The sequence below is a fragment of the Myotis davidii genome, unplaced genomic scaffold (assembly GCF_000327345.1).
Source record: "Myotis davidii unplaced genomic scaffold, ASM32734v1 scaffold798, whole genome shotgun sequence".
NCBI classification, from domain to species: Eukaryota; Metazoa; Chordata; class Mammalia; order Chiroptera; family Vespertilionidae; genus Myotis; species Myotis davidii.
The window spans coordinates 192,628-204,723 of record NW_006289818.1 but is presented as its reverse complement, the minus strand read 5'-3'; the positions used below and the strand labels follow the sequence as shown (position 1 = coordinate 204,723).

General features: G+C 43.3%; 1 protein-coding gene across 1 annotated transcript in view; it reads left to right on the top strand.

Moving 5' to 3' along the window:
- The first annotated feature begins 87 nt into the window (after positions 1-87).
- Positions 88-12,096, top strand: part of IL13RA1 (interleukin 13 receptor subunit alpha 1) — a 63,147-nt gene continuing 51,138 nt past the window's right edge. Inside the window, exons 1-3 of the mRNA XM_006762532.2 lie at positions 88-152; positions 5,501-5,511; positions 6,317-6,456. Of these exons, the coding sequence (XP_006762595.1) occupies positions 88-152; positions 5,501-5,511; positions 6,317-6,456 (216 nt within the window). The remainder of the gene's footprint in view (positions 153-5,500; positions 5,512-6,316; positions 6,457-12,096) is intronic.

Below are 12,096 nucleotides of genomic sequence, written 5' to 3'. Positions count from 1 at the left end.
GCAAGAGCCGAAGAGCTAAAGGAGCCAGGCGCCTGGGCACCGGACCGAAACACTCTCGCGTCGCGGGGCGGTGGTTCGGGACCCGGAATGTCGCCTGGGAGTCCAGAACGGGTCGAGGGGCCTGGAGTCCGAGAACAGAATCCGAGATCCGGGTGAGCCCGGTCCGGTGAAGGGGTGGGAGTGAATGGAACCTCTGAAGGTCTTAATCTCTTAGAAAAAGGATGTGCGGATCACGTCCTCCTCTGGAATCTAAGAAGTCCATTGGGAAACCCGGGGCAGCATTCAGGCGGATGCTTTTTTATTCTCTTTAGTAACCTTTATGTTTTGGAATAATTTTTGATTTACAGGAAAGTTGCAGGGAAAGTATAGAGAGTTCGCCTATATCCCTCACCCTGTGTGGCAACTTTTATTTAACCCTCAGATTCACTGTGAAAAGTTGGGGGCCAGTGACTTCCTCAGGGACAGCTCCTGGTACAAGTGGCCTTCTGGATATTTTGGAAGACGACAGTAGCTCCAAATTTGATAGATTTTATTATCACATTGACACAAACACCACAATTTGCTTATTGTATTTTCACCTACGTGTTGTGCTTTGAAACCCAAGTTGAAATGCTGATTAGGAAACTTTGAAGTCCTCAATCGATTCAGTCAACAATGAGCAAAACAGATCAAGTCCCCTCCCTGTGGAGCTTATCTGCTATTGGGGGAGCATATAAGGTATGTCAGATGGTGCCAAGTGCTATGTAGAAAAACAAAAGCGTTTGCCATTGTAAAGAGGACAGAGTGGGAAGACCCCATTGAAAAGGTGGCATTTGAGTAGAGACCTGAGAGGTTTGAAATTTGTCAGTCAGTAATTATTCAAGTGCCTGCCTTTTTTAGTACTCAGCCAGGTGCTGTACATTCACTTAGAACCTGAGTGTACAGCATCAGCCTTGCCCCCAAGGTGCCGCTAGTTCATTTGGGGAGATCCGATTTCCATAATTATTTGGGGAAACTGATGTCCATTGAAGGGAAGGGACTTGTTTAAGGTCACCCATCTCATTAGTCTCCTGATTTTCACAGTGCTACTCCAGCACCCTCCCCTCCTAGAGACTCCCTCCCACACACACCTGAAACAACAACTGGCCTTCTAGACAATACTAGCACCCCCCCAACTTAATCAGTTTTGTCATAGGGGTTCATTGGCAACTTGATGACTTAGAATACAGAGATTTTTTTCCCCATTAGAAATACTGATAGAATTGCATTACAAAGTGGTGAAGAAGAAAAAAAAGTCAGGGGACTTGACTTTTAGTGGTCTGACATTTCCCAGCTGTTGGACTCTGGGCTAGTCATTTCCCCTTCCTTATGCCGTGTGAACTCCATAGTTCTAAGGGCTCTTTTAGCTCTAATCTTGAGAGTTTAGAGAATGATTAGGTCACCAGCTTAGTTTATTCTGTTTAGAATTGTAGCCCACATTGTGGCATGAATTAATAACACCAACTAGCATTTATATAGTGTTTGCTCTATGCCAGGCAGTGTTTTAAGTTTTTCACTTGTACTATTTCATTTAATCTTTACACAAAACTTATACTGTAGGTGCTGGTATTAGCCCCATTTTGTATCTGAGGAAACTGCGGCACAGTGAGCTTACCAGCCTTGCTTGAACAACAGCTGGTAGAGTGGAGGAGCCAGGCTTCCAACCCTGACGGCCTGATTTCAGAGGCCTTAACCACTGTATCAGTGCCTCTCTGTTTAGAGGTGAGGGGAGTCCTTGGCTGGGAGAGGAACAGGGTGCCTCCCAGAGTACCAGGGCAGGACTAGTTGGGACCCATGAAAGTATATACAGGCTTTTTGTTAGGGAGTGAATGTTCGTAGCTTGGAGACTTGCTTTATAATTGCCAGACTGTGTGTTCCAAACAATAAGTACTGTAGGCACTCAGAAGAGGGGAAACTGTGAGGGCTGGTAGTTTCATGGAAGAGGTAAAACTTGAGCTAGCCCTTCAGGATGGGTGGAATTTGAATAGGTGGAGAATGCATAGCAAGAGCAGATGCCCTGGTGTGAGAGGGTGAGAGTGTTTTTTTGTGCTCAATGGAGGAGCCCGGTTTGGCAGGAGGGTGCTTCGGCAAAGTCAGTCCAAACAGAAGAGTTTCATTTGCCCTTGAAGGCCCTGAGTGGGGAGCAAAGTGGGAGAATTACACTGGAGGAGAAGCAAGCAGGGAGACTTAACTAGGTGAGGGAGATTGCTGGAGTGTGAAGCTATGCAGGAATCTAGGGTTGTAGGTGACCACTAGAAATTTGTGTTGTGGACTCCTTCTGTCCAGGACCATGGGCCCAGCAGAGCAAACCAGCGTGATTGAAATGACACAGATGTTGGTGCAAGAAAAAAATGGACAGACTGAGTTGATGAGTGAATAGATGTAAGGGAAGGAGATAGATGTCTCACATGTGATTCTTGTGATTTCCTTAACTTTTCCCCAAATATGCATGCAAAACCATTAGCTAAGCAGCATGCCTTATTAGAAACAGCACTGATCACACTAAGTCCCTCTCTCCTCTCCTTCACGCTTTGCTTTCTGAAGTAAGTGATCAGCCTCTAAGAAATGGATGCATTAGCTGCCTAAGGAAAGCTTATTAGGCAGAAGAGAGATGTTCTGTCTTAAAAACCATGGGCACATATCACCTCCAGAGGAAACCAAAACAATTGTTTAGAACTTCTTTGTCTCTTCAAGGAGAAAGAGAGCAGCTAGCTAACATTTATTGAGCGCTTGCTTTGTGCCAGGCACTGTTAGGGCATTTTTATCTGTATTAAGTCATTTGATCCTGCTAATAATTGTTGGGTTATGATCATCCTCGTGTTAAATATGAGAAAACTGAGGCATAGAGAGGTTAAGTGACTTGGCAGTTGGTAAGTAGCAGAGCAGGCATATGAACTCAGTCTGGCTCCAGAGCCCATGTTCACAGTCACTCCACTACACTGAAATTCTGTGTCCTATTACCTGTGAGCTGCTGTTAGAGACCTTTACAAGAAGTACGGTCTGCACTTATTTATGTAGATATCTGGATGTATTATACACACATACACATGTATTCATGTATATCCAAACATTTGGAGATTGTATTTAAAGTTTCGGTGTGTGTATGTGTGTGTGTGTGTGTGTGTTTTAAAGTACAGGAAGTAGAAAAATCTCAGAAAAAAATGGAAGGAATCATTAGTGGGAAAAAAAGAATAGCAGATATTCACAAATAGCCTAAAATGCAAAAACAATGAGATCTGACTAAAGGACACTTCAAAACATATGTGTGTGTGGCGGGGAGGTGGAGGAGGAATTAAATCCATTTGTGAGATTGGAAATAGTGCAGGATATTATTCTGTTAAAACACTGAAGTTAAAGAAAGACTTTATTTTTATTTTTTTTAAAATATATTTTATTGATTTTTTACAGAGAGGAAGGGAGAGAGACAGAGACTCAGAAACATCGATGAGAGAGAAACATCAATCAGCTGCCTCCTGCACATCTCCTACTGGGGATGTGCCCGCAACCCAGGCACATGCCCCTGACCGGAATCGAACCTAGGACCTTTCAGTCCGCAGGCCGACGCTCTATCCACTGAGCCAAACCGGTTTCGGCTAAAGAAAGACTTTAAAAGGTCTTAAATTACTTGAAAATTGCTGTCCAATGTAACTGAACCATAAATAGCTAATGTTTTTATTACCAGGGCTTCAATTTTTGTGTAGGAGTGGGAGGTAGGTGGAAAGGTTGTTTCAGTTTAGTTCTGGAACCTGGAAAATAAGACAGATAATCCTAATGTAGATTATAGTCTTCAGTAGGAGCAAGTTTTTATTAGAGGCTCTATATCTGACAAATGATTTGTCTTCAAAAACATCATTGGCCCTATCTGGTTTGGCTCAGTGGATAGAGCGTTGGCCTGCGGACTGAAGGGTCCCAGGTTTGATTCTGGTCAAGGACACATGCCCAGGTTGTGGGCTTGATCCCCAGTAGGGGGCGTGCAGGAGGCAGCTGATTAATGATTCTCTCCCTTTCTGAAATAAAAGTAAAAACAAACAAACATCATTGATGTGATGTTAGAAGAGCCAAAACGGAATAGCTGTACACTCTTGTAGTCACTTAAAATCCTGTTGCTTGAGCCATTGGTGCTCTCTGGCACTAGCTGGGTTAGAAAGAAGTGCAATAGGAATTCCCTGTTTCCACAAGGCCTAGCCTGCTGTGGGCTTTACCTCCCCACATTTGGGCCTCTGGTTGACCTTGCTGAAAGTCTAATGTAGTAGAGTCAGGAAAGAGGGAATAAATATTGAGAGTCAAGGGCCTTTTTGGCTGCGATGTATAAAACTGACTGTTGGGGGAAATCCCAGCTGCGTAGTGCCTGTCGGGTTGATATTTTTGGGACACATGGAATTTTTTTGTTCAGTTTAAAGAGAAAAGTAATGCTATAAGTATTGCAGATTATGTAAGAGGCCCAGTGCACTCCACAGTGTCAGCATAGGGTATAAAATATAACTCTATAGATTGATAAATTAATATAACTGTAGTTCTTAAGTAATTAATAATGATTATTTGCCACTTTATAGATAATTTGGGGGATTGTTTTAAAAATGAGTTTAAGCCAAAACCGGTTTGGCTCAGTGGATAGAGCATCGGCCTGCGGCCCTCAGGGTCCCGAGTTCGGTTCCAGTCAAGGGCATGGAAAGGTGTCCACAATGCACAAGTTTTGTTTTGTTTTTCAGGGGGAAGTTACTCATTATGGCATGATTCCATTTGTGTGCTTGCATATGTACATACAGAAAACTTCTGAAAGGGTGCAAAAGAAACACTTAGCAGTGGGTAACTCTGGGGATTAGTTCTGACTATCTCTCTCCCTTCCTCTCTGTAAAAGAATCAATAAAAATATATAAAAAGAAAAAATAAAAATAAATAAAAGTGAGTTTAATAAACTTTATTTTGGAGTAATTTTTGATTTACAGAAAGGTTGCGAACGTACAACAGAGCATTCCTGTACACCCCTCACCCAGTATCTGGGCTGATGATTTTGGTAGTCCTGGCCTCAGGGAAAGTTCTCAAGGAAGTTTGAAATTATGTACTCCTGCCCCTATGTATTTCCCTGTATTTGGCAGAAGTAGTAAAACTCCTTTCCCTCATCTTAGAGCAGTGATGGCGAACCTTTTGAGCTCGGCGTGTCAGCATTTTGAAAAACCCTAACTTAACTCTGGTGCCGTGTCACATATAGAAATTTTTTGATATTTGCAACCATAGTAAAACAAAGACTTATATTTTTGATATTTATTTTATATACTTAAATGCCATTTAACATAGAAAAATCAACCAAAAAAATGAGTTTCCGTGTCACCTCTGACACGCATGTCATAGGTTCGCCATCACTGTCGTAGAGCTTCGTCCAAAATAATAGTAAATATTTGGTGTGGAGGCTTTCTCCAAATGAAACACATTTTTAAGATACTTGTATTGGTTCACAGTTTCTCCTCTTTTATTCCCTCTTCAGATTAGCTAAAGGTACAGTTCCAGCTCAAGGGAAGAGCAAGTGCTGTTAAATCTCTCTCAGTACTTCTCTGTCAGAGTTATAAATAATTGACAGATCATGTTAGCAAGCAGACTAGACGCTTAAGCTCACTGGCAGAACTGCTGAGATGGAAGTGACTTTATTGAGAGAGACGTGGATCCCAAGTGTGGGGAACCCCAAGTTTCTGCAGGAGGAAAACTTAGAAATTTAAGAATATATTTTTTTCTGTATAGCAAGTAGTTAAGAACGTGACCTTGGAGCCGCATGAATTTCTGGGTTTGCACCCAGCTCTGTCATTCACTAGCCTTAGGATATGAGACAAGTGACTCAACTTCTCTGCATCTTAGTTGCCTCATCTTTAAGAACGGGCTGATAGTCCCCGTCTTTCTTATAAGGTTGTTGTGAGGATTCAATGGGTGAATATGCGGAGAGTACTTAGAACAGTGCCTGTCTCAATAAATGTTAGGTATTTCTACTCAGCTTTTTAAAATACAATTTTATTGATTTCAAAGAGAAAGGGAGAGGGAGAGAGAGAGAGAGAAATATCAATGATGAGGAGAAGTCATTGATTGGCTGCCTCCTGCATGCCCCACCCTGAGGATGGAGCCCACAACCTGGGCATGTGCCCTGACCGGGAATTAAACCTTGAACTCCTGGTTCATAGATTGATACTCAACCACTGGGCTCTGCTCATTTTTCTTATTCTTGACTTCTAGGACTTGGAGGAATGAATTAAATGAATCACCCCAAACAGTGGCTGATATTGATAAATTTATTTATTATGCTTGATTTGAACAGAAACTCAGCCACCAGTGACGAATTTGAGTGTTTCAATTGAAAACCTCTGCACAGTAAAATGGACATGGAATCCTCCGGAGGGAGCCAGCCCGAATTGTAGTCTGCGGTATTTTAGTCATTTCGGCAACAAGCAGGATAAGGTAAGTTTTCTGGAACATATGGCATTAAATGAGGTAAAATGAACACTATGAATTGGAGCCAAGAATAAGCCCAATTCTAATCTTACTTCAAGGTGGGAATTTGATTTTGGGCTATGTCTAAATTTTAACTGATAACATTACAGAAACAACTGTTGAGGAAATTGAACGTATGAAATGATTTGCTAATTATTTGATAAATACAATTGAGATTCTCTGATAGGAAATAGTAGATATCTTTATTAGGCACTCACTAAATAAATATGTTAAAATTGGTTCCTGCCTAAAGCCTTGTACAGTAGGTCCTCGGACTACGTCAGAGATCCATTCCTACAGCACGATGTAACTCATTTTCACCGTAAATCGGAACCCACCTACATAAGCCCCTACGTCACTCACATGGAGCACATACACAGCAGTAATGAAGTGAAACAGTAAAAAAAATTAAAAGAAAGATAACAATTCCTGACCTTTACTTGTGGTAAATAAATAATAAAAAACATAAAGCACATATGTACATACCTCGAAATGACGGAACTATTTTTTTTAATAAATAAATGGGAGATGGCGAGGTAACCACGAAATAACGTATGTTGAGTCCGACGTAACCTGAGGACTGTCTGGATTTATATAATACTTTCAATTTCTCAGGGAATTTTCACATTCACCACCTTGTTAATCACATGCATGGATAGTTACGCAAGGACTATGTGATGCAAAGCAAAGTGCTGTATGGCAAGCGAAAACAAATAAGATGTTCCTGGCAGGTAGGGTTGACCAGAAGGTTTTCTGATGTCTAAAGAAAATGGGAACTGTCAGCCTTTCCAGTCAGGTGTAGTTGACTGATTCAAGTGAATTTTTGTTAACAAGATTGGTTCTTTATGATAATCTTATTCAGCGGAATTTTCTCTTGGGCGTTATTGGTTTGTAGCCCCTTCTAATTGATAGGTTCTTCAAAGTGTCATATCATCTGTTCAAAGCTGTTTTATATCTTTATACCTTCTTTCAGTGGGGGTGTGAGGGGGTGTTTAGGGTTGACTTTGTCCAGGATTTTGAGGCCAAATGAGAAATTGTTATTAGTGACAGTACTTTGGAGCTGTGAATTGTGAAACCACCAGTTCAAGCAGTTAGGTGGCAGGACAAGGCTAGGTGCTAGCTGATGTGCCACTTTTAAGGAGCTCAGTGGCCTGGGGGTAAATTACTTAAATTTAAAAGGCCTCTCTGAGCCTCAGTTTCTTTGTGTATAAAGTGTGGCTCTACTCACTTCCCTGGTTTTGCTGGGACAAGGAAAATATTGTATGTGAAGGCTTAAGAAAGTGAGGAAGTAACAGGTTCTTTCTCATCAGGGAAATGTGCTAATCTGCCTCCTTCAACTTTTTTTTGCTGAGGTGTTAAGGTTTAGGTGTTAATTGAGGCTAGTCAAATGTATTTGCATTTTCTAAGAGGTCCTCTAAATGCGGAAGCCTGTAATATTCCTAGCAGTGAAACTTGAGTAGAGTTCTGCTTTTCACAATGTTGGCTTCCTCTTGTTCCTAAGGAGGGGCTTTAGGCATTGGGAGTCTTTGTAGCAATTTCTGGTAGTTCAATCTTGAGAAATTCCAGAAAAGACCCCTAAGCCTCCCCTAAGTATCTAATTGAAATCCTGAGAGGTCACTTTTTTTCTAAATGTTCCCTACTCGTTAGCCTGTTAACTGTGTTCAAAGATTGATCAGGTGGGGTTAATTCCTAGTATACTTACAGGAATTTAAACTTAAAAGTAACTTGAGGAGGCAGTGGAATCAGAATTGGATTCGAAATTTTATCTTTTCCCCTTTCAAGCTGTGTGATCTTGGGCAAGTCACTTAACCTCTCTGAGCCTCCAGTTCCTTGTTTGTAAAAGGCTTGTGCGGGAATGAGCTAATAATTGTACAGTTGACCCTTGAACAACACGATTTTGAACTGTACAGGTTCACTTATATGTAGATTTTTAAAAAATAAATACAGTCAACACTTAGTATGTACCTGGTTCGAATCTGTGAGTTCAACCAACTGTGGATCAAAAACAGTATTTCTGCATTCCCAACCACTGTTTCCCAGCTGCTGTTTCCCAACCTCGGATCAGAAATACTGTTTCAACCTGTGATTGGTTGAATATGCGTATTCAAAGGGCCCACTGTAGACCAAAATTTATGTGAGGATTATGAGGATTTTAGACTGCTAGAGGGGATGTTGGTACCCCACCCCAAGTTGTTCAAGGGTCAACTATACCTACTTCATATGAAGGGCATGTGTATTAAAAGGAGATGGTATTTGTGGGCCTTGGCAAGGTACCTCAGTTGGTTAGAGCATTGTCCTGATGTGCCAAGGTTGTGGGTTTGATCCCCAGTCAAGTCACATACAGGAATCAACCAGTGAATGCATGAGTGGGTGGAGCAGCAGATCAATGTCTCTCTGCCTTCCCTGTCTCTCTCAAATCAATCTATCCTATATAATAAAAGAGAAACATGTAAATTGACCATCCCTTCCCACACTCACCAGCCAATCAGTGAATATGCAAATTAACCTGACAAAGATGGCAGGTTAATTTGCATACACAGGCACCAGGTGGAGAGCAGAGTAGGAGAGTCGGCAGCCTGGGGGGACGTGGCTCCCTCGGTTGCTCCCCCAAGCAGCTGGGCAGAGAGCAGAGCAGGAGAGCCGGAGGCTTGGGGGGATGTGGCAGAGTAGGAGGCCATGGGACAGAGACACAGCAGGAAGGAGAAACCTAGAGCGTGGGGAGCACTGGGAATTCTGGGAATAGTACTTCTGGTAGCAGCCCCAGAACCGGAAGCAGAAGCCCAGAGCATGGGGAGCACCAGGAATGCTGGCAATTATAGTTCTGATGGCAGATGGATCTCCTAGACCAGCCATGGGCAAACTACGGCCCGCGGGCCGGAGCCGGCCCATTTGAAATGAATAAAACTAAAAAAAAAAGACCGTACCCTTTCATGTAATGATGTTTACTTTGAATTTATATTAGTTCACACAAGCACTCCATCCATGCTTTTGTTCCAGCCCTCCGGTCCAGTTTAGTAACCCATCTGGAGAAAGTTACTATTACGGTGGGGGATGGAGGGAAAGCAAAGGTGAGACACAAGTAAAATCAGTGTCTAGGAAAAATTAAAGGGAAGAAATCCTAAAACTTCCAGGAAATCACCAATGAAGCAAAGAAAAAAAAAGCCTCTATTATTCTGTGAGCAACAAACCAAACTGGTTGGGGGTCTCAGACAATTCGCTCATATGGTTGCAAAGACAGACAGAAACACCCGGATTGGAGAGGGCTCCCAGATTGGAGAGGGTGCAGGTCGGGCTAAGGGACCCACCCCCAGTGCACGAATCTTCATGCATCAGGCCCCTAGTCTATAATAATAAAAGCATAATATGCTAATTAGACCAGACACCCTTCTGGATATCCTTCCAGACAACCTTCCAGATGAAGCGGGGGCTACGAGTGAAGCCCAGGTCCCAGGTGCCTCCCAGCAGCCAGAGGGAAGCCAGTGCCAGCAGCCAGGGGAAGAAAGGCCTACTCTTGCACGAATATCATGCATTGTGCCTCTAGTCCTATATAATAAAAGGCTAATATGCAAATTGTCCCCTCGGGAGTTTGACCGTCTGAGAATTTGATCGCTCACTATGATGTGTGCTGACTACCAGGGGGCGGCGTGGAGTGAAGGAAGACCCTGGCTGGCAGCCAGAAGGCCCTGATCAGCCCTGATCGCCGGCCAGACCTAGGGACCCTACCCGTGCACAAATTTTGTGCACCGGGCTTCTAGTGTATATATATATATAAAAGCCTAAGCGACTGTTACGACCAGTCGACCAGTTGACCAGTGGCTATGACACACACTGACCACCAGGGGGCAGATGCTCAATGCAGGAGCTGCCCCTGGTGGTCAGTGCGCTCCCACAGCCAACCTTCCACGGTCTCTACCCCCAGCTGGCTGGCCCTGGTGTCCCCGATAGGGACTGGGTGAGATGGCCCCAATTGGCCCCAATTGCCAGCCAGGCCGAGGGACTCCACCCATGCACAAATTCATGCACCAGGTCTCTAGTAAATAAATAAAAAAGAAAAGAAGATGATGCTTTTAATGCACCTGGCTACAGAGTTAGTGCTCAGTAATTGTTAGCTTTTATCATTATTACTATTGTTAGGTTGAACCATAAGCAATTGTTACTTTTATGGTGCAACCTAATATTATTATTTGATTTTGTTCCTCCCATTTTGCCCTGAAGAGACCAAATAGAGACATAAAGGGTGACCTCTGCTTAAAGTAATGTATTTCAGCCATTTGACAGCGTTGGTGGCTATCAATCCCAAATTTGTGATAAATGGATTATGTCTTCAGTTAGTGTTGGGGGTTTTCCTGTCTGGATCTTTTGAAGGTTACAGTCTTGAGGCTGAGAATGAATGGTGGGAGTAATTTTCCTTTCCTCTTTCTGTCCTTTGGTCCCAGCATTAACATTATCAGACAAAACTAGGGTACATACATCCTTTGAAGCATATTGAAGAAGTGGTATTATGATAGTTTGTACATGTTAAGGGGCTGATGTGACTGTCCAAAGTTCTCAAATTGCTAAATGAGATAAACCCTTGAGGTCATTTTCAGTCTTCAGATTGGAGGACCATTAAGATGAATGAAGGGGCCCTAACTAGCATTAACATTATCAGACAAAACTAGGGTACATACATCCTTTGAAGCATATTGAAGAAGTGGTATTATGATAGTTTGTACATGTTAAGGGGCTGATGTGACTGTCCAAAGTTCTCAAATTGCTAAATGAGATAAACCCTTGAGGTCATTTTCAGTCTTCAGATTGGAGGACCATTAAGATGAATGAAGGGGCCCTAACTAGTTTGGCTTGGTGGATAGAGCATTGGCCTGTGGACTGAAGGGTCCTGGGTTGATTCCAGTCAAGGGCATGTACCTTGGTTGCGGGCACATCCCCAGTAGGAGGTGTGCAGGGGGCAGCTGATCGATTCTCTCATTGATTGATGTTTCTAACTCTCTATCCCTCTCCCTTGCTCTTTATAAAAAAAAAAAAAATCAATAAAATATATATTTTTAAAAAAACATAAAGCTGCAAAAACAAAAGCAGTTTGCTATGGGTACCTCCATGGACAGATGATATCCGATCTAATAAAAGACAAAAAGAGTAATTAACTGCACCTCCGCTATGCTTCCCATTGGCTAATCAGGGCAATATGCAAATTAACTGCCAAGAAGATAGAGGTTAACCGCCAACAAAGATGGTGGTTAATTTGCATAGGCAGGCTCAATGATGGGAGGCAAAAGGGGAAGGATGGAAGAACCATGATCGGAAACCCAGGTGGCAGGCAAGAGCCAGGTGACATGGTAAAGGCGGCCCCCAGGGCCGCCTTTGCCCTGCCCCCCACCCTGGATCCGAGAACCAGAGCAAAGGCCTGCCCCCCAGCTGGTGATTGGAGAAACCAGGTGGGACAGGGAAGAGGCTGACCCTGCAAGGCAGGGAGGGACCCAGAACATGCGGAAGGCGTCCTGCCTGGCCGCAGGGACCCGATCGCGTCCTCGGTGGCGAGGCAGGGAGGGACCCAGAACACAGGGAAGCCGTCCTGCCTGGCCGTGGGGACCGATCGCATCCCCGGCA